The sequence below is a fragment of the Nomascus leucogenys genome, chromosome 17 (assembly GCF_006542625.1).
Source record: "Nomascus leucogenys isolate Asia chromosome 17, Asia_NLE_v1, whole genome shotgun sequence".
NCBI classification, from domain to species: Eukaryota; Metazoa; Chordata; class Mammalia; order Primates; family Hylobatidae; genus Nomascus; species Nomascus leucogenys.
In genome coordinates, this window is record NC_044397.1 from 88,562,896 (window position 1) to 88,587,070 (window position 24,175).

Genomic DNA, 24,175 nt, shown 5'->3' on the forward strand with positions numbered 1-24,175 from the left:
GCAGATGTTCAGTAAATGTTTGTGGAATGAATAAAAGAATATCATCACTGTCTTTTTTTCATTCTTCTTCTAGACAGGATCTTACTTTGTCACCCAGGCTGGAATGCAGTGGCACAAAAATGGCTCACTGCAGCCTCGACCTCCCAAGCTCAAGTGATCCTCTTGCCTCAGCCTCCCTGGGATGACAGGCATATGCCATCACACCCAGCTAATTTTAATTTTTTTTTGTAGAAACAGGGGCCTCGCTTTGTTGCCCAGACTGGCCTCGAACTCCTGGCCTCAAGTGATGCTTCTGCCTTGGGCTCCGAAGGTGCTGGAATTTCACACGTGAGCCACAGCACCTGGCCTCACTATCCTTCTTTCAGCCTCAGTTTTCTCATTTGTATAACCAGACTAGTACAACTGATCTTACAGGAGAAATCATGATGTAAAATTCTGACACTGGATGAGGCAACTGGGAGGAGCTCAGTAAAGGCTGTTTCTGCTGGGCGCGGTGGCTCACACCTGTAATCCCAGCACTTTGGGAGGCCGAGGCGGATGGATCACAGGAGATTAGAAGTTTAAGACCAGCTGGCAAGCATGGTAAAACCCTGTCTCTACTAAAAATACAAAAAGTAGCCAGGCATGGTGGCTCACGCCTGTGATCCCAGCTACTTGGGAGGCTAAGGCAGGAGAATCCCTTGAACCCAGGAGGCTGAGGTTGCAGTGAGCCGAGATTGTGCCACTGCACTCCAGCCTGGGTGACAGAGTGAGACTCTGACTAAAAAAAAAAAAAAAGTTTTTTTTTCTTTTTTTTTTGTTTTTTGTTTTGCTGGGATTACAGGCGCCTGCCCCCACACCCAGCTAATTTTTGTTTTTTGTTTTTTTAGGAGAGATGGGGTTTCACCATGCTCACTCACCAGACTGGTCTTGAACTCCTGACCTCAGGTAATCCACCTGCCTCAGCTTCCCCAAATGCTGAGATTACAGGCATGACCCACTATACCTGGCCAATAAAGGCTGTTTCAATCTTCAATCTGTTTTGAGCTTGGAGGCTTTAGTCATTCCCGGACCCAAAATCTCAATCAGACCCTCTTCCACCACTTTTGTGATAGATCAATAAACATTTTGTCTTATGGGAAGTTTAACCAAGGATATCTTTAGAAAGTTTTGGACAGGCGCTGTAATCCCAGCACTTTGGGAAGCCGAGATGAGTGGATAGCTTGAGCCCAGGAGTTCGAGACAAGCCTGGGCAACAGAGTGAGACTCCGTCTCAAAAAAAGAAAAAAAAAAAAAAGAAAAGAAAAGAAAAAAAGAAAAAAAAAGTATTGCCTCTGCTTGGCAAATCCAGATTCAAGATACATCCCCTAAACCCTCTTTGTTTTAACTAGATAGTTGCTGCTAGGCACCTCTGTATACAAATTCTGAGGCTGTAAGGACTCCTTGGAACACCATTATCTGTCTCCTAATATGTGACTTGTGTCATGATGAACAAGTGAGTTTTTTTTTTTTTTTTTTTTTTGAGATGCAGTCTTGCTCTGTCGCCCAGGCTGGAGTGCAGTGGCGCAACCTCAGCTCACTGCAAGCTCTGCCTCCCAGGTTTACACCATTTTCCTGCCTCAGCCTCCCTAGTAGCTGGCACTACAGGCGCCCGCCACCACGCCTGGCTAATTTTTTTTTCTATTTTTAGTAGAGACAGGGTTTCACTGTGTTAGCCAGGATGGTCTCGATCTCCTGACCTCATGATCCACCTGCCTTGGCCTCCCAAAGTGCTGGGAGTACAGGCGTGAGCCACCACTCCTGGCCTTTTTTTTTGAGATGGAGTTTCACTCTTGTTGCCGAGGCTGGAGTGCAGTGGTGTGATCTTGGCTCACCGCAACTTCCACCTCCCAGGTTCAAGCGATTTTCCTGCCTCAGCCTCCCAAGTAGCTGGGATTACAGGCATGCACCACCACGCCCGGCTAATTTTGTATTTTTAGTAGAGACATGGTTTCTCCATGTTGGTCAGGCTGGTCTCGAACTCCCGACCTCAGGTGATCCACCTGCCTTGGCCTCCCAAAGGGCTGAGATTACAGGCATGAGCCACTGCGCCTGGCTGCACAAACATTTTAAATGTCAATATTTTTGTGTTTATTTTTACTATTGTCTTCTATTTCTGGCAAGCAATACTGGTTTCTGGTGGCAAAGTAACCTTTCTTCTTGAAATACATGTGTTATTATATTATTAAATATTAAACCAATTTTCAAGAAAAATATTAGATGAATAACAGAACAGGTTGGAGAAAGATGATGAAGGTCATGTGGGGAATGACTGAGGTTTGGGAAACAGTATTATAACTGCTTACTGTGCATTTATTATATGCCAGGCCCCATGCCAAGGCCTTTACATGTAGGTATAATTATGGTTGACAGTTTTCTTCTTTTTCTTTTTTCTTTTTTTTTTTTGGAAACAGGGTCTTGCTCTGTCACCCTATCTGGAGTGCAGTGACGCAATCTCGGCTCTCTACAACCTCCACCTTCCGAGTTCAAGCGATTCTCCTGCCTCAGCCTCCCAAGTAGCTGGGATTACAGGCGCCCACCACCACACCCGGCTAATTTTTGTATTTTTAGTAGAGATGGGGTTTCACCATGTTGGCCAGGCTTGTCTTGAACTCCTGACCTCCGGTGATCCGCCTTCCTTGGCTTCCCAAAGTGCTGGGATTACAGGTGTGAGCCACTGCGCCCGGCCTCTTTTTTTCTTACTTAATTTTTTTGTAGAGATGAGGTCTTGCTATGTTGCCCAAACTTGTCTCAAACTCCTGGCCTTAAGTGATCCTCCCTCCTCGGCCTTCCGAAGTGCTGGGATTGCTGATGTGAGCCATCATGCCCGGCCTAATAAGTTTTCCATTTGAGGAAACTGAGGCTTTGAGAGGTGAAGTCATATGCTGAAGGTCACACACTCAAGGAGTAGTAGAGCCAGGATTCAAACCCAGGTCTGTGGATCTTTAGACCTCAGTGTCCTCCCAGTCTCCCCATGGGTCCCTTTGCTTCATCCTTTCCCAGTTTAGTTGTTTGTTGTTGTTGTTGTTGTTGTTTTGATAGAGTCTTTCCCTGTTGCCCAGGCTGGAGTGCAGCGGCATGATCCTGGCTCACTGCAACCTCTGCCTCCTGGATTCAAGCGATCCTCCTGCCTCAGGATCCCGAGTAGCTGGGATTACAGGTATGCGCCACCACACTCAGCTAATTTTTGTATTTTTAGTAGAGATGGAGTTTCGTCACGTTGGTCAGGCTGGTCTGGAACTCCTGACCTCAGTGATCTGCCCACCTTGGCCTCCCAAAGTGCTGGGATTACAGGCTTGAGCCACTACGCCCAGTCTGTAGTTTGTTTGTGTTTTGTTTTTGTTTTTGTTTAGAGACAGGGTCTCCGTCTGTAACTCAGGTTGAAGTGCGGTGGTGTGATCATAGCTCTCTGTAACCTCGAACTCCTGGGCTCAAGCAATTTTCCTGTCTTAGCCTCCCGAGTACCTGGGACTACAGGCATGCACCACCACACCCGGCTAATTTTTTTTTTTTTTTTTAGAGACGAGGGTCTTGTTATGTTGCTCAGGGTGGTCTCAAACTTTTGGCCTCAAGTGATTCTCCCACATTGGCCTCCCAAAGTGTTGGTATTACAGATGTGAGTCATCATGCTAGGCCTCGGATTACAGTTTTGAAACTGGAGGTCCAGGGAGGCCCTGTATTTGTTCCCGAGGCAATCAGGATGGGGAGAAGCGGGTGGGTGAGAGACGTTTGTGAGGCAGGATAGACACAGCATTGTGACTATTTGTGGGAGGTGAGTGTGTAGAAGTCCAGAGCCATACCTGGGTGTCTGGCCTGGTGACACCTTGGGCAGTGAAGACATCCCTGAGTTGGAAATCAGGTAGGATGAAGAAGACGTTTACTTAGATTTAGGGGGGAAGGGGCATCCAGAGGCCGTTGGACACGTGGGTTTGGGCTCAGTTGAGGTGGCTGCACAGTAGGCAGGGTGTGGGATCCATGAGTGATGTCTGCCTTGAGCACAGGCATGGGAAGTGGCTGCCAAGGCTTGGCTAACCCTGGAATGGGTGGTCTGTCAGCATCTTCCCCTCAATCATCTTTTTTTTTTTGAGACAGAATCTCGCTCTGTCGCCAAGGCTGGAGTGCAGTGGCACAATCTCGGCTCACTACAACCTCCATCTCTCAGATTCAAGCGACTCTCATGCCTCAGCCTCCCGAGTAGCTGTGATTACAGGCTTGCACCACCACACCCGGCTAAATTTTGTATTTTTAGTAGAGATGGGGTTTCACCATGTTGGCCAGGCTGGTCTTGAACTTCTGACCTCAAGTGATCCAACCTCCTCGGCCTCCCAAAGTTCTGGGATTACAGGCGTGAGCCACTGGGCCCGGCCTCCCCTCAATCATTTCATAACCTACACAGATGGCAGAGGGAGCTTCTTCCCCAGAGATGGGGTTCTCCTGGAGTGTCACTTAAGTGCTTTTCAGTGCAGAAAGGTGAATAACTGGAGGGTTCTGGAAGCACAAGAGGCCTCGGGTTTTCCACAGGAGTCTTTATTACAGTGTAAATCCAAGCTCAGGCCTCCCATGGGCCCCATGCAAAGCCCCGGCGTTGGGGCTAGTAGCGTCCAGGAGACACCAAAGCCTCACGGCGCCTCCAGCGGCGGGTCCGGAAGTGCAGGGTGGTGCCCTGTCTAGGCAACTACAAGTCCCAGCAGGCCCCGCGGCCAAGGTGCCTCGTTTTTCCTGGACTCCTGGAGCAGAGCCTCTTGGGAAATGTAGTCCTGGTCGCTCAGGTAATTAGCGAGGAGTCCCTAGTGGGAGTGATCCTGACACCCACCGGGAAAAGGCTCGGGCCGAGGAGGGGAGTGGGTGGGAACGGACAGGAGATGGAGGGGGGCAGAGGGCTGCGGGGGGTGGGGGCAGGCGTCCTGCGGGCAGAGACACCGTTCTCATTCGGCTTTGGCTTTGGATCCGGAGACTGCGGCTGCTGCAGAGGCCAGGGCTCCGGTCCCTGGGATTTTAGCTCGGATCCTGAAGGAGAAACAGGTGGGATCACGAGGTGGGACAAGAGACGGGGGGTGGGCATCTGGGGACGACGGGGAAAGCTGGGTGGGAAACTGACCAAGAGCCCGAAGCCAGCTCCTGCCCTCCACCTAGTGGCCCGCATTGGAATTGCCTTCTCAGCCTTTTCAAGGGGACATTACCCCAGGAGATTTGAGGACAGCGAGAGTAGAAAGGAAAGGTTCCCAAGCTCTCCCACTTCCCCCTCCCATCGACCTCCGCCCCATGCTCTTACTTAGCTTTGATGTGGCTCAACTGATTGGTCACCAACCCCACATACTGGTCGATCTGAGCCTGGGGAGACCAAAAAAGAGTGAAAGAAGGGATTGGAGGGGTTTCTTCTCTTTAGTCACATAGGAGGCTGCTTCCTCCCCAACCTACAAATCAAGAGTTGTGAGGAGTGGCCCACCATGCCACCCCTGGCTCTAAACTTCATAGAATACATTAGATGCCAGAGATGCCAGTTGTAGGGTCAGTGAGTTGGGCCATACTCTGTATGGAGAGTGATGTCAAGTGGAACACACAAGTATCTGGCAGTGAGGCCGTGTCCTGGGCAAGATGGTTAATCTTTTAGTGAGTTTGCTTATGTGCGTGTTGTGGGGTAGGGTGAGAACAGAAGGCATTGGTACTGGTAACCGAGTCCCTGAGTGGATTGATTTATATACTCGTGTTTTTTAAAAAATTATTTATTTATTTTTATTTATTTTTTTGAGACAGGGTCTCGCTCTGTCACCCAGCCTGGAGTGCAGTGGCATGATCTTGGTTCACTGAAACCTCAGCCTCCTGGGTTCAAGCGATTCTCCTGCCTCAGCCTCCCAAATAGCTGGGATTACAGGTGTGCACCAACATGCCCGGCTAATTTTTGGATTTTTTTTTCTTTTCTTCTTGTACTTTTTTTTTTTTTTTTTCTGAGACGGAGTCTTGCTCTGTGGCCCAGGCTGGACTGCAGTGGTGCAATCTCAGCTCACTACCACCCCCGCCTCCCGGGTTCAAGCAATTCTATTGCCTCAGCCTCCTGAGTAGCTGGGATTACAGGTGCACACCACCAATCCTTGCTAATTTTTGGATTTTTAATAGAGACAGGGTTTTACCATGTTGGCCAGGCTGGTCTCGAAGTCCTGACCTCAAGTGATCTGCCTGCCTCAGCCTCCCAAAGCTGGGATCACAAGCGTAAGCCACCATGCCCAGCACTTTTTTTTTTTTTTAGATAGGGTCTTGCTCTGTTGCCCAGGCTGGAGTGCAGTGGCATGATCACAGCTCACTGCAGCCTCGACCTCCTAGGGTTCAACCCATCCTCTTGCCTCAGCTTTCAGAGTAGCTGGGACTATAGGTATGCCACCACACCTGGCTAATTTTTAACCTTTTTGTAGAGATAGGGGGTCTTACTATGTTGCCAAGGCTGGTCTTGAACTTCTGGCCTCAAGCAATTCTCCTGTCTCAACCTCTCAAAGTGCCGGGATTACAGTTGTGAGCCACAGGTCGGCCTGGCCTGATTTAAATACAGTTTAATTGTGAGTCTTGGTGATTCCAGCCTGTGAAGGACAGAGTTAGGACTAACCGGCAGGGCATATTATCATGTAGCTCCCAGCTGTGCTAGAGAAGGGGCTGTCATTCCATCCGCCTGTCTCTGGATAGGATGGATATCAGTGGTCCTGCTAATGTCAGTCTTGTGGGCAACAGCCATCCCACTCTTGATTTTATTTTGATTTTTTGACTTTGATTTTTTGGAGTTTTTTTTTTTTTTTGAGACAGACTCTTGCTCTGTCACCCAGGCTGGAATGTAGTGGCATTTAACTGACATGTCAGTTAAAATCAAGAGTGAAGTCCAATCTCAGCACTTTGGGAGGCCAACGTGGGCGGATCACCTGAGGTCGGCAGTTCGAGACCAGCCTGGCCAGCATGGTGAAACCCGGTCTCTACTAAAAATACAAAAAATTAGCCAGGCATGGTGGCAGGCACCTGTGATCCCAGCTACTCGGGAAGCTGAGGCAGGAGAATCGCTTGAACCTGGGAGGCAGAGGCTGCAGTGAGCCAAGATCGTGCCATTGCACTCCAGTCTGGGCAACAGAGTGAGACTCCATCTCAAAAAAAAAAAAAAAAAGGCAGCAAAGGCTGGGCACAGTGGCTCACGCCTGTAATCCCAACACTTTGGGAGGCCAAGGTGGGCAGATCACTTGAGGTTAGGAGTTTGAGACCAGCCTGGCCAACATGGCAAAACTCCATCTCTGCTAAAAATACAAAAATTAGCTGGGCACAGTGGCCATATGCCTGTAATCCCAGCTACTCAGAGATTGAGGCAGGAGACTTGCTTGAGCCCAGGAAACGGAGGTTGCAGTGAGCCGAGATCACACCACTGTACTCCAGCCTGGGCAACAGAACAAGACTCTGTCTCAAAGAAAACCCAAAACAAAACAAAAACAAACAAACAAAAAGCCTGTCCCTGGCTGATGCTGATAAGACATGTTAGTTAGACTCTGGTTGTATTGAGAAGGTGCTGCAGCCAGGACACCTGTGTCTGGCCAGGACATCTGTCAATGGGACCCCCGTTCTGGAAGGAGATGGTCAGACCCCCATGTTTAGCTGGGGTGCTGACAACTGAGGGTGTCACACTCACCTGATGCTGCCGGTACAGCAGGGGGATGGTGAATAGACCAATCACTCCTGTGGGTACAGAGACGGGGGCGTCAGGGTGTTCCCAAGAGATGAACAGTTCCATCTGGAGCCCTGTCCCCCACCAGACTCCAAGTCCCCATTTGCCCCTCACGGCCTTCCCAGCTCACCCAGAATGAGAAGAGTCAAACCATTGAAGATGGCACCCACGAAGGTCAAGATGTAGAAGAGAAGGGCCAGCTGGGGGTGAAGGTCAGGGTCAGCAGAGCCCACCGGAAATTCCCTCCCATGCTGTGAATTTACCCAACAGTCGCCCTCCCACCGCTTAGCTGTGCAGAGGTGAATGGGGGAACCCAGGAGGGGCTGAGAGCTCCAGACCACCTTGAGGGAATCCACGAGGTCTTCTACCAGGAAGAAATGCCGCAGCTGCGTGGCCGCCGAGACCACGCGGGAGGCGATCTGCTGGGACAAACGTTCCGTCTGCTCCCGAGTCAGGGTGAGGTCCACATCCAGGTAGGCCCTGCGGGGACAAAGGAGTGTGGGGCGACTCAGTGGGTGACCAGCTCAGACTGGTGCAGGGGCAGCTGAAACAAGGGCGAGGAATGGCGGTTGGGAGAAGATCAGAGTTAGGACTGAGGGGCAGCTCAGAGGAACCACCTGTAGAGGGCTGGGGTTAGGGTCAGGGTCAGGGGAAGGGATCGAGGATGAAGGGTACCAGGTTGGGATCAGAGATTAGGATTGAAGGGTAGGTTAGGGGATCGGGATGAAAAATGATCAAGATGAGTCAGGGTCCGGGTGGGAGTTAATGCCTGATTTGAGGTCATGGGTCATGCTTTAGGGTCAGGACAGGGGCTCAGGTCAGGGGCCAGGGGTTCTCACTGGAAAGGGTTGGCTCCATCCCCCCGGTGCACGGCCTGCAGCACTTTGCGGTAAACCCTGAGAGAGATGGTGCCGCAGAGCAGCAACAGAGCCACGTGCGCGGCCACGGACACGATGCTAAAGTGCAGGAGGCAGAGGAGGGAGACCATCAGGCCTGTGAAGACCACTCCTGACGTCCTCGTGTCCTTCCAGTACAGCAGGTCAGCCACTGTGGAGGGGTGGGGGGCATCAGGGCTTGTACCTGACCTGGCTGCTCTCCTCACCTCCCTTTCCCTGTCCTACAGCTGAAAAATGACTTCTCGACACACCTGTTTGAGCATAACCTGATTTCCTTTTTTTTTTTTTTTTTTTTGAGAGACAGGGTCTCACTCTGTCGCCCAGGCTGGAGGGCAGTGGTGCAATCATAGCTCACTGCAGCCTCGATCTCCTGGGCTCAAGTGATCCTCCCACCTCAGCCTCCTCAGTAGCTGGGACTATAGGCGTGCACCACACCACTCAGCTAATTTTTTGGGGAGGTCTCGCTGTGCTGCCCAGGCTGGTCTCGAACTCCTGGCCTCAAGTTATCCTCCCGCATCAGCCTTCCAAAGTGCTGGGATTATAGGTGTGAGGCACAGCACACAGCCCGATTTGCAATTTTATTTATTTTTATTATTTTATTTTATTTTATTTTCTCTATTGCCCAGGCTGGAGTGCAGTGGCGCAATCTCGACTCACTGCAACCTCTGCCTCCCTAGTTCAAGCGATTCTCCTGCCTCAGCCTCCTAAGTAGCTGGGATTACAGGCATGTGCCACCATTCCCGGCTAATTTTTGTATTTTTAGCAGAGACGGGGTTTCACCATGTTGGTCAGGCTGGTCTCGAACTCCTGACCTCGTGGTCCACCCGCCTTGGCCTCCCAAAGTGCTGGGATTACAGGCATGAGCCACCATGCTCGGCCGCAAATTTTTAGTGGCCTCTTTTCTTCCGTGCTTACCTCCCTTCTTCTCCCCCTGGAAAACCCAAGTTAACCATCTAGCAAGTCCCATTAATCTTACTCCTCCCCATATAATTATGTGTGGACACAGAAATACAAACTGATGCTTCTTGGTCATTTCTTATGAAAAATGGAATTATGCTGGGCGCGGTGGCTCACACCTGTAATCCTAGCACTTTGGGAGGCCGAGGCAGGCAGATCACCAGGTTCAAAGCCAGCCTGGCCAACATGCTGAAACCCCATTTCTACTAAAAATACAAAAATTAGCCAGGCTTGGTGGCAGGTGCTTGTAACCCCAGCTACTTGAGAGGCTGAGGCACAAGAATCACTTGAACCTGGGAGGCAGAGGTTACAGTGAGTCGAGATAACGACACTGCACTCCAGCCTGGGAGACAGAGCAAGACTCTCTCTCAAAAAAAAAAAAAAAAAAAAGAAAGAAAGAAAAAAGACAAATGGAATTATATACACACTTTTCTGCATCATGCATACTTCACTCCACTTTTCTTCCTAATCAACTGAAATAGCTCCCTCTCCCCCTTTTGTTCCAAAGAGAGAGTCTCACTCTGTTGCCCAGGCTGGAGTGCAGTGGTGTCATCACAATTCACTTCAGCCTTGAACTTCTGGTCTCAAGTGATCCTCCACATTTGGCCTCCCAAAGCACTGGGATTACAGATGTGAGCCACCATCCCTGATTAGCTTTTAATTCATTCATTCTTTTTTGTTTTTTTGACAGAGTCTCACTCTGTTGCCAAGACTGGAGTGCTGTGGCGTGATCTTGGTTCACTATAACCTCAGCCTCCTGGGTTCAAGCTATCCTCCCACCTTAGCCTCCTGAGTAGCTGGGACTACAGGTACATGCCACCAGGCTTGGCTAATTTTTGTACTTTCAGTAGAGATGGGGTGTCGCTATGTTTGTTAGGTTGGTCTCAAACAGTTGGCCTCAAGCATTTCCCTGCCTCAGCCTCCCAAAGTGCTGGGATTACAGGCACGTGCACCCGCGCCTGGCCTTAATTCATTCTTTTAAAGACCTGCATAGTATTCTGTGTTGTGGCTGTGCTCCTGTGCTATCATTCATTTTATTTAACCATTATTTATTTATTTAACCATTATTTATTTGACCTATTGCTGGGTCATTCAGTTTGTTTCCTAGCCCCTTCACCGCAAGCAGGACTGCAAGCAACATCCTCCAACAGATATTCTCACCTCCTGGAGTGACTATTTCTGAGATAGATTCCCAGGGTGGAATTGCTGGGTGGACTGGGTGTGTGTGTGTGTGTGTGTGTGTGTGTGTGTGTGTGTGTGTTTGAGATGGAGTCTCGCTCTATGGCCCAGGCTGGAGTGCAATGGCACAATCTTGGCTCACTGCAACCTCCGCTTCCCGGGTTCAAGCAATTCTCCTGCCTCAGCCTCCTGAGTAGCTGAGATTACAGGAGGGCTCCACCACACCTGGCTAATTTTTTATACTTTGGTAGAGATGGGGTTTCACCATGTTGGCCAGGCTGGTCTCTAACTCCTGACCTCAAGTAATCCTCCCACCTCAGCCTCCCAAAGTGTTGGGATTACAAGCGTGAGTCACCACGCCTGGCCTTGGTTTGGTTTTTTTTTTTTAGACAGAGTTTCGCTCTTGTTGCCCAGGCTGGAGTGCAATTGTGCAATCTCAGCTCACTGCAACCTCCACCTCCCGGGTTCAAGCGATTCTCCTGCCTCAGCCTCCCGAGTAGCTGGGATTACAGGCATGTGCCATTACGCCTGGCTAATTTTTTGTTATTTTTAGTTAGAGATGGGGTTTCACCATGTTAGCCAGGATGGTCTTGATCTCCTGACCTCAGGTGATCCACCGCCTTGGCCTCCAAAAGTGCTGGGATTACAGGCGTGAGCCACCACGCCCGGCCGCATTTTTTTTTTTTTTTTTTGAGACAGAGTCTTGCTCTGTCACCCAGGCTGGAGTGCAGTGGTGCGATCTCAGCTCACTGCAAGCTCTGCCTCCCGGGTTCACGCCATTCTCCTGCCTCAGCCTCTCCGAGTAGCTGGGACTACAGGCGCCCGCCACCACGCCCTGCTAATTTTTTGTATTTTTTTTAGTAGAGACGGGGTTTCACCGTGGTCTCGATCTCCTGACCTCGTCATCCGCCAGCCTCGGCCTCCCAAAGTGCTGGGATTACAAGCGTGAGCCACCGCACCCAGCCCCCCGGCCGCATTTTTTTTCTTTTTACTTTTTATTTTTATTTTTAGAGACAGAGTCTCACTCTGTCACCCTGGCTGGAGTGCAGTGGCGTGATCATGGCTCACTATAGCCTCTACTTCCCAGAGTCAAGCAATCCTCCTACCTCCGCCTCCTAGCAGCTGGGACTACAGGTGGCACCACCATATCATGCTAATTTTTTTTTTTTTTGGACAGAGTCTTCCTCTGTGACCCAGGCTGGAGTACAGTGGCATGATCTCAGCTCACTGCAGCCTCTGCCTCCCGAGTTCAAGAGATTATCGTGCCTCAGCCTCCCAAGTAGCTGGGATTACAGGCATGAGCCGCCATGCCTGGCCTGGCTAATTTTTTTTTTTTTTTTTTTTTTTGAGACAGAGTCTCGCTCTGTTGCCTAAGCTGGAGTGCAGTGGCACAATCTCGGCTCACTGCAAGCTCTGCCTCCCGGGTTCACGCCATTCTCCTGCCTCAGCCTCCTGAGTAGCTGGGACTACAGGCGCCCGGCCCCATGCCCGACTAATTTTTTGTATTTTTAGTAGAGACTGGGTTTCACCATATTAGCCAGGATGGTCTCAATCTCCTGACCTTGTGATCTGCCCACCTCGGCCTCCTAAACCTGGCTAATTTTAAAATATTTTGTAGAGATAGGGTCTCGCTATGTTGCCCAGGTTGAATTCCTGGCTTCAAGTGATCCTCCCGCCTCGGCCTCTCAAAATGTTGGGATTACAGGCATGAGCCAGCGTGCCCGGTCACATATATTTTTTTAATGTCATAAATTTTGAAACACTGCTTACTAGTAAGACCATAACAGTTCTTATTTCCACAAGAAGCAAGAGAAAGATCTTTTCCCAGCATCCTGCCTTGCAGTGGGTTGTAGTTCTTTTTAACTTTTGCCAATCTGTCAGGTGTAAAGTGATATCCCCTTGATGCCCTTAGCAACACATGTTTCTAAGTCCTAAACGTATTAATAATGCCATACTCCTTTCCAGGGCCTAACTCAAATTTCTGACCCCTTTCTGAGACCCTAAAACACACCTCCTAAACCCAACCTCAGCCCTGACCAGTGACCTTTGTACCCCAACCTTCATCTCATCTGTCTAAACTTTAGGCTCACTCCTGTAATCACAACACTTTGGGAGGCCGAGGCGGGAGGATCACCTGAGGCCTGGACAACATAGTGAGACCCTGTCTCTACAAACAAAATAAGAAAATTAGCAAGGTGTGGTGGCCTGTGGCTCTAGTCCCAACTACTTGGGAGGCTGTGGTGGGAGGATCACTTGCGCCCAGGAGTTCAAGGCTGCAATGAGCTATGGTCCCACCACTGCACTCCAGAAAGGGCGACAGAGGGAGACTCTGCGGCTTAAAAAGAAAAAGAAACTTTAGTAGTCTGCTTTCATTGGAGTCCCGAAAACCAGGAACTCAGTACCTTTCTATTCCTTTCCAGATCCTCTCTATCCTCCCACCCTCCCTCCAACTGACCCCTCCGACCCGTCCCTCTCAGAGGCCCACCCCTCACTTCCCTATCCTTCCAATGCATCTCCTCTCATTTACCTCTAAATAGCGCAGCCCCCTCCCTCCCCATCGCAGGGCCCTCCCAGGCAGGCTCCTAGTGGCCGGCGCCAGTGGATGGGGGAGGGGCCAGGTCGCCTGAGGCGGGGGCTAAGTTTAGGCACGCTGGGGGGAGGGGGCCTCCCCGCAGCTGTTCTGGCCCGTCCGGCCCCCGAGTGACAGCGCTGCCTGGGGCCGAGGCTGGGGGAGGGGGGCCTCCCTGCCTCTGGACCCCAAAGTGCTGGCTAGGAGAAGGGACCCCATGCACCCTCTAGGCCCTCCCTATACTGCCCCTCGGCCCCCTAGCCCCAGCCTGCAGCGCTGGGGAAGCAGACCAGTAATAAAAATGCTCCAGATGTGCAGGAGATAAGGGCGAGTTTGGACCCCTTTCCGCCGACCTCAGCCCCCGTCCAGCCCGTTCCGCAAGCCCACCTTTACTCCCCATATCGGCTCCGAGTGAGAGGCTGGGGACACCGCTGCTTCTCGGGGATTTTGCCCACTTCAGTAGAACCCGGAGGACAGGAGTGGGGGGGGGTGGGGCCCCTTTGGACCCAGCCAATGGCTGTCCATAGAGGTGGGGACAATTCCAAAATTGGAACCGTCTTGTAAACAGCCAAAAGCAATGATGTCTTTAACCATTCCATAGCTGTTCCTGGAGGCGGCGCATATTTTAAAGTAAGGCTGGGTCATTTTACAACTGGCCAATAGATGTGGTCAGGAAAAAGAGGGTTTTTGTTTGTTTTTTCAAATAGAGATGAGTCTCCCTATGTTGCCCAGGCTGGTCTTGCATTCCTGGCTTCCAAGGATCCTCCCGCCTCGGCCTTCCAAAGTGTTAGGATTACAAGCATGAGCCACTGCGCCCGGCCAAAAAGAAGAGTTTTTAAAAGACACAGAGTTTACTTATAAATATTCTACGGCCACATCTAAATAAGGAGAGAACTGTATTTTTTCAGGGATTTGGCCTGTCCAAAATCAGCCACTAGGAGGAGCACTCCAGAAAAGGGAGGATTATTTTATTTTATTTTTATTTTTTGAGACGGAGTCTCGCTCTGTCGCCCAGGCTGGAGTGCAGTGGCGCGATCTTGGCTCACTGCAACGTCTGCCTTCTAGGTTCAAGCGATTCTCCTGCCTCAGCCTCCCGAGTACAGACACGGCTTCACCATGTTGGCCAGGCTGGTCTCGAACTCCTCACTTCAAATGATCCGCCCGCCTCGGCCTCCCAAAGAGCTGGGATTACAGGCGTGAGCCACCACGCCTGGCCGGGGAAATTTTTTAAAAGAGCGGAGTTTATCAGGTCTAGCCAGTAGCAATACCTCTTCCCTTTTCCACTATCTGCTGTTCCTTTGTGAGGCTGGTCCCTTTAATTCAAAATCCTCTCACCCTTTGCCTTCTGTGGACCAGTGCAGCATCTTCATACACGTTGCTTACCTAGAAGGCGTGGCTCCACCGTGAATTCTAATTGGTCCGTGCTATCGAGGCACTGTCCCCTTATTGGCTCTTGCTCCAGTGGCCCCCACTGCTTTTCTTCCTCTTCCAGCAAGGGCTCTTCGGGCCCAGAGTTCGAATCTCGCGATTGGGATGGGGACGGAGTACCGGCCTGGGGTGTCCCAGAGCCCGGACTGAGCTGGGGAGTCAAGACCTCGGGCGGTGAGGGCTGAGCAAGTTGGAGTCGTAGGTCCAGTTCTGACATGGTAGAGAGAGAAGGCCATGAGCTTTCTTCTTGGAGGTGCCCCAAGGAGAAACCACCCACCCCTCTTGGCTTCGGTCCCAGCACCTCGGATATCTCACCTTCCCCAGCTTCTCCTGCCTCCAATCTGTTGGGTTCTTCGGGTTCTTCGTCTTCCAGCGGGGTGGAGCTGCTGGTGGAAGAGTCCTCCCCGGATCCCACTCCCCGGGCCACCCAGCCCAGCTGGTCCAACCGAAGTCTCAGGTCTTCCAGAGGGCGCTCGGATGGAGGGGCGGCGTCAGGATCACCCCGGCGTCCAGGCTCCGGGGATTGGCTCAGGCTGGGGATGCTCTCCAAGCTGTCGCCCAGGCTGGGCTGAGGGTGCTGGTCTCGTGGTTCCGAGACTGAGCGGCCCTGGGGGCGGGGGCGGCGGGCAGTTGAATCCCTGCGGCCCCCGGAGCCCACTACGCCATCAAAGGCAATGTAGGAGAAGGTCAGCTCCCGAGGGGTGCCCCAGTCCTGCGACGTGGTCTCCTCCTCGTCCTCCTCTGAGAATTCCCGGGCTGTGTGCAGCTCCCGAAAATCGGAGTCGTCGTTCCCTCCTGCAGTGGGTGAAGGAGAGCCTTGTTTCCCTCAGCAGGTCCCTGAGCTGCCCAGCCCTGAGCCCCTTCACATGCTCCCCTCCACTTACCTTCTGTGGAATCAGGAGTTGAGGAGGCTGTAGACGGAGCTTCTTCTGCGAGAGGGAAAGAATCGAAGACTCTTAGAAGCTTAGACTGTCCGAATCACAGAAGTGTCCCAGTCCTGGAATCTTAGAATATTTGAATCACGGGACTTTTAGAACATTCTGCACATAGACTCTAAAACCTAGCGTCACTGCCTGATGAAGCTCAGAGTCTTAGAAGTCCAAATCCAGGAATCTTAATCTTAGAGTCTTCAAAGTAGGAATCTTAGGAGGTTTCAATTCATTCATTCGTTCAACAACCATTTATTGAGCACCTACTATGTTCTACTACGTATCCCCAGGCACTGTTCTAGGTCCTGGGGATACAGCTGTGAAGAAAACAGACAAAATCCCTGCCCTCCTGGAGCTGACACTCTTTGGGATAGACAAACAATAAACAAGTGAATACATGATGTCGGGTGCAGATAAGCATATGGAGCAAAGTAAAGAAGGGTAGGGGAAGAGAAAGTGAAGAAAGTGAAGGGGTGCTGTTTGTCATAGGGTGGTCAAGAAGGCTTCTCTGATAAGATGACGTTTGAACAGAGATCTGAAGGAAGTGAGGAAGCCATGCAGATGTTCAGGGACGTCTTCCAGGTAGAGAAGGAAGCCAGTGCAAAGCCCCTGAGCCAGGCACCATGCTTGGCATCTGAGGAATAGAGAGGTGCAAAGATATGACTGGAGAAGAGTGACTGAGGAGGAGAGGGGTGGGAGGTGAGAACGGAGAGGTAAGGGCGGTGGGGAGAGACAGATGAGATGGTCCTCCCTTTGTAATCTGAAGTTAACGACAAGATCTTAGAATGTTGGGATGATACTCGAAAATGCTGAAATCACCAATTCTTAGAATTTTGGCATCTGGACACCCAAGACATGGAAGTGGCTAGATCTAAGGGTGTTGAAATCCCCAGCTGTCAGAACCCCCATGTGTGGGACAGACATGGACTGTTATAGCTGTGAGCTCAGAGATTGTGAGGATCAGGCTAGGCGTTTTCAGCTGGGAATCCAGCCCCTTAGAGCTAGTTCAGAGCTTTGCACATAGATGATGCTCAATGCGGTTTGGAAATTGAAATCTGACGCCCCGTGCCCTCACCTCGTTTCCTCAGCTGGGGAATGGGAGGCCTGGAATGGTGTGGGTCTTCCCCAGGATTACCATTAATCAGTGGTAAAGACCGCTAAGGACCCATGAGTCCTTGTCCCCAAACCACGGATGGCTGTTTTCCCGGGACAGGGGGTTGGACAGTTTGGGCGAGGTCGGGGCTGCCTCTTGGACAGAAAACGGGGGTGGGATGCGAAGACAAGTGACTGGGAGCCAGACCCCTGTTTTCCATCCTGGCCCTACCCTCCGTTCAACCCCCTCCCCGCCAGCTGCGGCCAGCACCAGAGACAGGGGACAGCTCCCCAAGCGCGTCCTCGTTCCCGGGCGGGGCCGGGCGGTACATCCCAGAGAGCAGCGCGTCCCCCGCCTGCTGTCTCAGTGCCCCCTCACCTCCGCCCTGTTTCGTCCAGGTCCTCCGGGTCAGGCTGCCCCCGTCGCCGCCAGAGCGCGGGGGAGGGGAGAGCTTCCTTTGTCTCCTATGCCTCCTCCCCCCATCCCGGCTCTTCTGCGGGCAAGCGCCGAGGGGACACCGGGGAGTACCCCACCTGGACCTCTGGGGCCCACACCAGGCCCCAGCCTTCCTCTACTCACTGCAGTGGGCGAAGACCGGCAGGACCTGCCCCATGGCCCCCCTCGGGCCTGCATCGGGACCCCCGCCCACTCCGGCTGTGCCGCCCTGGGCCCGGGGTCGCGGGCATTCATCTCCGCCGCGCCCACGACGCCGCTGCCATCCTCGCCGCCTCCTCCTCCCGGGCTGCTCCAGCAGCAGCAGCCGCCGCCGCCGCCGCCGTCGCCGCCCTGTGCTCGGCTCGGCGGGGGCGGGCGGGGCCGAGGTGGGGAATGCACTGCAGCGCGCGGCCGGGGGCGGGGCCAGAGGACGGGCGGGGCGGTACCAGAGGGAGGGCGAGGGGCGGGGAAACGCCGAGGATCAGGCAGAGGGGCGTGACCTTCTTACTAAAGGGGCGGAGCCAAGAGGGTGGGCTACGGCGCCAGGAAGGAGGGGAAAGCAGCCTGAAGGGCGGAGCCTAGAACGCAGAGGGCGCAGCCTTTAGGGGAAGAGGGGCGGAGGCCTGGAGTCGGGCGAGGGACTTGGGAGAGGATGGTGAACGAGCCTGAGTGGGTTGGGGTGGAACTCGGGGTGCCATTGAGGAGGGGGTGGAAAGATTCTAATGCTCTGAGGTAGGGTCCGAGCCTAGATTTGCAGAGGGAGCGAGAAAGGGGGCCGAAAGAAACGATTCAGAAACTTTTGGGGCACGCAGAGGAGCTCAAACCTGGGCGGGGCTAAAGCAACAGGGAATTATTCAACTATAACTGGGTGGGGTCGGATTCCAGGTCTGCGAAAATTAGAAGGGTCTGGAGCTGTGTGCGTGAACCCTGGATGGGCGGGGCCTGGAAGAGAAAACCGAAGCCCCAGAGGGGAAGGGTAGAACTAAAAAAAGTAAAGAAAAAAATATATGTATATAGCTTTTTGAGACAGAGTCTCGCTCTGTCGCCGAGGCTGGAGTGCAGTGATAGGATCACGGCTCACTGCAGCCTCGACCTCCCGGGTTCAGGTGATCCTCCCACCTAAGCCTCCTGAGTAGCTGGGATCACAGGTGTGTTCCACCGCGCCTGGCTAAATTTTAATTTTTGTGGAGACGGGGTCTCGCTGTGTTTCCCAGGCTGGTCTCAAACTCCTGGGCTTAAGCGATCCGCCTGCCTCGGCCTCCCTAAGTGCTGGGATTATAGGCGTGAGCCGCCGCGCCCGGCCAAGTATGGTATTTACAGGTTTTGAGGTTGGGGGCTGTACCACTGAGGTGGGAAGAGCTTGGACTGCGTGTTGTGTTGAGAACACAGATTCTAGAATTAGTTTCCCTGGAACACCGGTTACTTCTGTGACTGTTTCTTCTTCCATCTGTAAACTGGAGATGATGATGTATAACAGTGTGTGACACATTAGTACTATGTAATAGTTTGCCACTGGTACAGTATTATCTTTTTTCTTTTTTTTTCCTGATTCAGATCCCAAACCCCGCTTTGTAGGTGCAGGAGAGAGGAGACCCAGAAGTGTAATTCCTTCTAGTGACCCGCCTAAAGAGCAGGTCAAAGGACAGGAAGGAGACTTAGATGGTTTAAAATCTCACAGCGGAGGGGATTAATGGAGGGGGCGGGCAGGTGTACGGGGTGGAGCCTTCCTGATCCCAGGGCTGAAGGATGGCGGCCCTGGCCCGCCAGCTGCAGCGTCTCCTCTGGACCGCTTGCAAGAAAAAGGAGACGGAGAAGGAGGGGGAGGAGGAAGAGACGGAGGAGGAGGCGGGGCGCAGGGCCCCCGATGGGCCTCGGTCTCTGTTGACAGCGCCGCGCCGCGCCCAGCGGCCGCACGGGGGTGCCGAGGCGTCTGGGGGCCTGCGCTTCGGGGCTAGCGCGGCGCAAGGCTGGCGCGCGCGCATGGAGGATGCTCACTGCACTTGGCTTTCCTTACCTGGTTTGCCCGCGGGCTGGGCCTTGTTTGCCGTCCTCGACGGCCACGGTGGGGCTCGAGCTGCCCGCTTCGGTGCACGCCATTTGCCAGGCCATGTGCTCGAGGAGCTGGGCCCACGGCCTAGCGAGCCCGAGGGCGTGCGCGAGGCGCTGCGCCGAGCCTTCTTGAGCGCCGACGAGCACCTGCGCTCCCTCTGGCCCCGCGTGGAAACGGGCGGCTCCACGGCCGTGGCGTTGCTGGTCTCCCCGCGGTTTCTGTACTTGGCGCACTGCGGTGACTCCCGCGCGGTGCTGAGCCGCGCTGGCGCCGTGGCCTTCAGCACAGAGGACCACCGGCCCCTTCGACCCCGGGAACGCGAGCGCATCCACGCCGCCGGCGGCACCATCCGCCGCCGCCGCGTCGAGGGTTCTCTGGCAGTCTCGCGAGCGTTGGGCGACTTTGCCTACAAGGAGGCTCCGGGGAGGCCCCCCGAGCTACAGCTCGTTTCTGCGGAGCCTGAGGTGGCCGCACTGGCACGCCAGGCTGAGGACGAGTTCATGCTCCTGGCCTCTGATGGCGTCTGGGACACTGTGTCTGGTGCTGCCCTGGCGGGACTGGTGGCTTCGCGCCTCCGCTTGGGCCTGGCCCCAGAGCTTCTCTGCGCGCAGCTGTTGGACACGTGTCTGTGCAAGGTCCTGGGGGCGTGGCGTGGTATCTTTGAGGCTTGGTGCAGCAGAGGGAGAGAGCCTCGGGGTTTTGGGGAGGAGGGCTTTGATGGAGAGGCAAGAGTAAAGCTAGAGGAGGGGATGGGGCTCGAGCGAAGGGCGTGGCCTGAAGTGGGCAGGGCCAAAATACAGCGGGGGAGCCCGAGGGATGCTGTGAGGCACGAGGGGAGAGTTAGTGGAAGGGATTTAAGAGAAAGGGCGTGGGCTTTTGGAATGGGGCGATTCGGGGTCTTAGGAGCCGGGCCTGAAGTATTGATTAGTGCTGGAAGGTGGAAGAGCAGGTAAACATCAGAGCGGGCGGAGCTTTAGGGAAAGGGCATTGTTCTCTCAATTGAGAGGGCATAGGACCGGGTTTGGTCCCAGTAGGAGAGGATTGGCAGGTGGGTGGGACGTGAAAGAAATGGGCATACGTAGAATGAAGTGGGGGACTTGAACCTGGGGATTGTTGGGAAGCTCTGCCTTCGACTCTCCCCCACCGGGCTCCGTTTTCTCCACCGGCTTCAGGGCAGCCTGGACAACATGACCTGCATCCTGGTCTGCTTCCCTGGGGCCCCTAGGCCTTCTGAGGAGGCGATCAGGAGGGAGCTAGCACTGGACGCAGCCCTGGGCCGCAGAATCGCTGGTGAGCAGGCTCGGGGGGCCCAGCTGGAGGGGTGGTTGGCCAGGGAAGGCTCTGCCATAACTTTTTCTTTTTTTTTTTTTTGAGATGGAGTCTTGCTCTGTCGCCTAGGCTGGAGTGCAGTGGCATGATCTTGGCTCACTGCAACCTCCGCCTTCCGGGTTCAAGCGATTCTCCTGCCTCAGCCTCCTGAGTAGCTGGGATTACAGGCATGCACCACCACACCCAGCTAATTTTTGTATTTTTAGTAGAGACGGGGTTTCACTATGTTGTCCAGGCTGGTCTCGAACTCCTGGCCTCAAGTGATCCGCCCGCCTTGGTCTCCCAAAATGCTGGGATTACAGGCGTGCGCCACTGTGCCCAGCCCAACTCTTGACTCTTTCTCAGAACTGTGTGCCTCTGCTCAGGAGCCCCCCAGCCTGAACACAGTTTTCAGGACTCTGGCCTCAGAGGACATCCCAGATTTACCTCCTGGGGGAGGGTTGGACTGCAAGTAAGTTGGGGTGAGGAAGGGTGGGGTGGAATGAGGGTGGGGTGGAAGGAGGAGAGTCCCCTCCTGAGGGCCTTCCTGTGCTCTGCAGGGCCACTGTCATTGCTGAAGTTTATTCTCAGATCTGCCAGGTCTCAGAAGAGTGCAGAGAGGTAAGGATCCTGTGTTCTCCAATGTTTCTCTTAGGAGAGGACCCCCCCCACACCCCTCTTAGTGACAGGGAAATTGAAGCCAGTGAGGATAAGGGATTTGCCTGATATATTTTATTCCTCTTTTCTCTTCTTTTTCTTTTTTTCCTTCCTTTCTTTTCTCTCTTTTTTTTTTAGACTGGGTCTTACTATGTTGCCCAGGCTGGTCTCAAACTCCTGGGCTCAAGAGATCCTCCTGCTTTGGCCTCCCAAAGTGCTGGGATTACAGGCGGGAGCCACCGCGCCCGGCCAGCTTGCTATATTAATACATTCCTACTCCCAGCCCTGAAGCATTGTGCAAGGCATGAGGAGGGAGACGCAGATGCAGAGAAGAGACAGTGATTCCCTCCAAGAAATGTGAGCCTGCAATGCTCTACATTGCCCCATCAGCCTAAGTGCTTCCCACATCCAAGAATAAGATGGAAACATTCAGGGAATGCTAATGACTAATTCCAAGGCCTGGACGCACAGCAGATACCATCAGGACATATATGAGTATGATCCAGGTCTTAGACGAGAGAAGCTGTAATGGGGCCCAGATAGCTAAGGAGAATTTGGAGATATCCAGAGGTAGTGGTGGACCAAGGCATGGAGTGGGATCAGGGAAGAAATGGGAGGGAGGAAGCTGGGTTTAGAGCCCCAAGGCCTTTGCGTGGCAGAGATGGGAGTTTGGTTATCATGTTGATGAGGGAGGATTGTTGATAATTTCTCAGTACTGAAGGAGGTATTTGTCCGTTTTCTTTGAGTCGCGAGAGATGGAAGCCCAATTCAAGCTGGGAAACCAAAACGGAATTTACTGGGCCATGTAATTGAAGAGTTTAGAGTCTTAAGGCATGGCTGCATCCAGTTGTCAGATGATGTCATCGTGAATGGGCTCTTTTTATTTTCTCCAAGTTGGCTTCATTCCCTTTCAGGGTCTTCTCCTGAGGTAGCAGAGACTTGCAGCTCCAGGCTTACACCCCAGCAGCCTGTCCTCCCCAGTGGAGAGAGTTTGCCAATTTCCCCGGAGTTGCAGCAGTGGTCTTTGGGGGCTGGTTCTCATTGGCCACACCAGGTCACATGCCTGACCAGTCACTGTGTCTGATTGGCCAGGCTGGGGTCGCACTTGGGGTTGGGGTCCATTCCATTCAAACCTTAATGGATTGTGAGATGGGGTATGGTGGTCCCTCAAAGGAAAAGGAAGAGGTGCCAGGAGATAAGACAGGATTTCTAATTACCTTCTCTCACAATTTTGTGTTACAGAAGGGGCAGGATGGGGCTGGGAAGTCCACCCCCACGCATGTGAGCTCAGCCTTGGACATGGAGCCCTGACAGCTGTTGTCCTTTGGGGATCCTTTGCTTCTCTGGGGCCTCAACAGAACTAAAGAAGAAAACCGACCCTTTCCCCAACTACATGTACCAGCGGAAGGAAGGAAGGCCAATGTAGGAACCCAAAATGCTTATTTCTTCTTCTCTTACTTCCCTCTCACAGAAAAGTCTTACGAGAGGGGAAATTCCACCAACATCCAGACCAAAAAGAAAAAAGCCCAAAACGAAAAAAAAACAAAAAACAAAAAAAAACCCAACCAAATGTTTTTGAAATACTCAGAGCCGAACAGATTCTGAGAGATAACTCAGTCCAATAACCTCTTTCCTTCTTATTATTCATCTGTTTTTGAGGGGAAGTGGAGTTTTGATTATTAAACTTTATTTACATAAGTGATTCCAAATACATTTTCTTGTAAAAAACAAAAAAACATGTTTTGCCTAGTCTGTTAGCAAATACGTTATAGGGCACCTGCTGTGTGCCAGGCCTTAGCCTCACAGCCATGAACCAGGCTGACCCACCAAGATCCTTGCCACCGTGGGGCTGACCTCTTGGTCAGGAGACACAGGAAATAAGGGAATCAATAAATAAAGTCATCTCGCCACGCGCAGTGGCTCACATCTGTAATCTCAGCACTTGGGGAGGCTGAGGTGGGAGGATCACTTGAGCCCAAGAGTTTGAGACCAGCCTGGGAAACAGCAAGACGCAATCTGTAATTTTTTTTTTTTTTTTTTTTTTTGAGATGGAGTCTCGCTCTGTCACCCAGGCTGGAGTGTGCAAGGGTGCTCGCTCGGCTCACTGCAAGCTCCGCCTCCCGGGTTCATGCCATTCTCCCACCCAGTCTGTAATTAATACTAAAAAAAAAAAAAATAAAGTCATCTTGCACATTGACAAGTGTCACGAAGAAAATAAAACAGGAGGATGTGTTGAGAAAATGACTAGGGGAGCTATTTCGGGTTTTTTACTTTTTTCAATTTTTAAAATTTTAATTTATTTAATTCAGGTAGTTTGGAATGGGTAATAAATTCACTTGGTTTGAAATGCAAAGAGTGCAAGATGGCATACAATGAAGTCTTTCTCCATCCCTCTCACACTTCAGCCACTCAATTTTCCATGGTGGGGGAGGTAACTTTTGAAACAGGGGGATCAGGAAAGGTCTCTGAGGAGGGGACAATTGAGCAGAGACCTGACAGAGAAGAGTCAGCTCTGCAAATATCCCAAAGAGTGTTCTGAGGCAGAGGGAACAACTAGTATGAAGGTTTAGAAGCAGGATAAAATTTGTCCTTTTTTTTTTTTTGAGACAGAGTTTTCACTCTTGTTGCCCAGGCTGGAGTGCAATGGTGCAATCTCGGCTCACTGCAACCCTCCGCCTCCTGGATTCTCCTGCCTCAGCCTCCCAAATAGCTGGGATTACAGGCACGTGCCACCACACCTGGCTAATTTTTTGTATTTAGTACAGATGGGGTTTCACCATGTTAGTCAGGCTGGTCTTGAACTCCTGACCTTAGGTGATCCACCCACCTCAACCTCCCAAAACGTTGGGATTACAGGCATAAGCCACCAGGTCTGGCCAAATTTGGCATTTTCAAGACAGACTTGAGACCTCCCAAGTGCGGTGGCTCACGCCTGTAATCCCAGCACTTTGGGAGGCCGAGGCAGCTTG

The 24,175-nt window shown here is 52.4% G+C and overlaps 2 protein-coding genes across 3 annotated transcripts; one reads left to right on the forward strand and one right to left on the reverse strand.

The window, feature by feature from the left end:
• Positions 1 to 4,527: 4,527 nt before the first annotated feature.
• Positions 4,528 to 17,601, reverse strand: RTN2 (reticulon 2). Of its 2 annotated transcripts, XM_003277582.4 has the most exons (10): positions 17,336 to 17,601; positions 15,619 to 15,663; positions 15,050 to 15,529; positions 14,690 to 14,944; positions 8,545 to 8,752; positions 8,047 to 8,185; positions 7,836 to 7,905; positions 7,670 to 7,716; positions 5,291 to 5,349; positions 4,528 to 5,025 (listed from the first exon to the last, which is right to left on the reverse strand). In XM_003277582.4, the coding sequence occupies exons 1-10, from the start codon at positions 17,367 to 17,369 to the stop codon at positions 4,944 to 4,946; spliced, it is 1,419 nt and encodes a 472-aa protein (XP_003277630.2). In that variant the 5' UTR covers positions 17,370 to 17,601; the 3' UTR covers positions 4,528 to 4,943. The 2 variants fall into 2 exon arrangements, with proteins under 2 accessions (XP_003277630.2, XP_030653228.1); XM_030797368.1 differs by lacking the exons at positions 14,690 to 14,944; positions 15,050 to 15,529; positions 15,619 to 15,663; positions 17,336 to 17,601 and adding an exon at positions 13,694 to 13,913.
• Positions 17,602 to 18,937: 1,336 nt separating this feature from the next.
• Positions 18,938 to 22,723, forward strand: PPM1N (protein phosphatase, Mg2+/Mn2+ dependent 1N (putative)). Its single transcript, XM_003277589.3, has 5 exons — positions 18,938 to 19,876; positions 20,414 to 20,531; positions 20,916 to 21,021; positions 21,110 to 21,170; positions 22,449 to 22,723. The coding sequence occupies exons 1-5, from the start codon at positions 18,938 to 18,940 to the stop codon at positions 22,515 to 22,517; spliced, it is 1,293 nt and encodes a 430-aa protein (XP_003277637.1). The 3' UTR covers positions 22,518 to 22,723.
• Positions 22,724 to 24,175: the final 1,452 nt, after the last annotated feature.

What these genes read in the sequence shown, in the direction of transcription:
- RTN2 (XM_003277582.4), bottom strand. Translation starts at nt 17,369, where the DNA reads ATGGGGCAGGTCCTGCCGGTCTTCGCCCACTGCA. An exon ending in GGTGGAGCCACGCCTTCTAG is followed by an intron (nt 8,753 to 14,689) that starts GTAAGCAACGTG and finishes ACCCCTCCACAG; the next exon opens with TGGCTGACCTGCTGTACTGG. An exon ending in TGCTGTACCGGCAGCATCAG is followed by an intron (nt 5,350 to 7,669) that starts GTGAGTGTGACA and finishes TGGTCTCCCCAG; the next exon opens with GCTCAGATCGACCAGTATGT.
- PPM1N (XM_003277589.3), top strand. Translation starts at nt 18,938, where the DNA reads ATGGCGGCCCTGGCCCGCCAGCTGCAGCGTCTCCTCTGGACCGCTTGC. An exon ending in CCTGGGCCGCAGAATCGCTG is followed by an intron (nt 20,532 to 20,915) that starts GTGAGCAGGCTC and finishes ACTCTTTCTCAG; the next exon opens with AACTGTGTGCCTCTGCTCAG. An exon ending in GGGGGAGGGTTGGACTGCAA is followed by an intron (nt 21,022 to 21,109) that starts GTAAGTTGGGGT and finishes TGTGCTCTGCAG; the next exon opens with GGCCACTGTCATTGCTGAAG.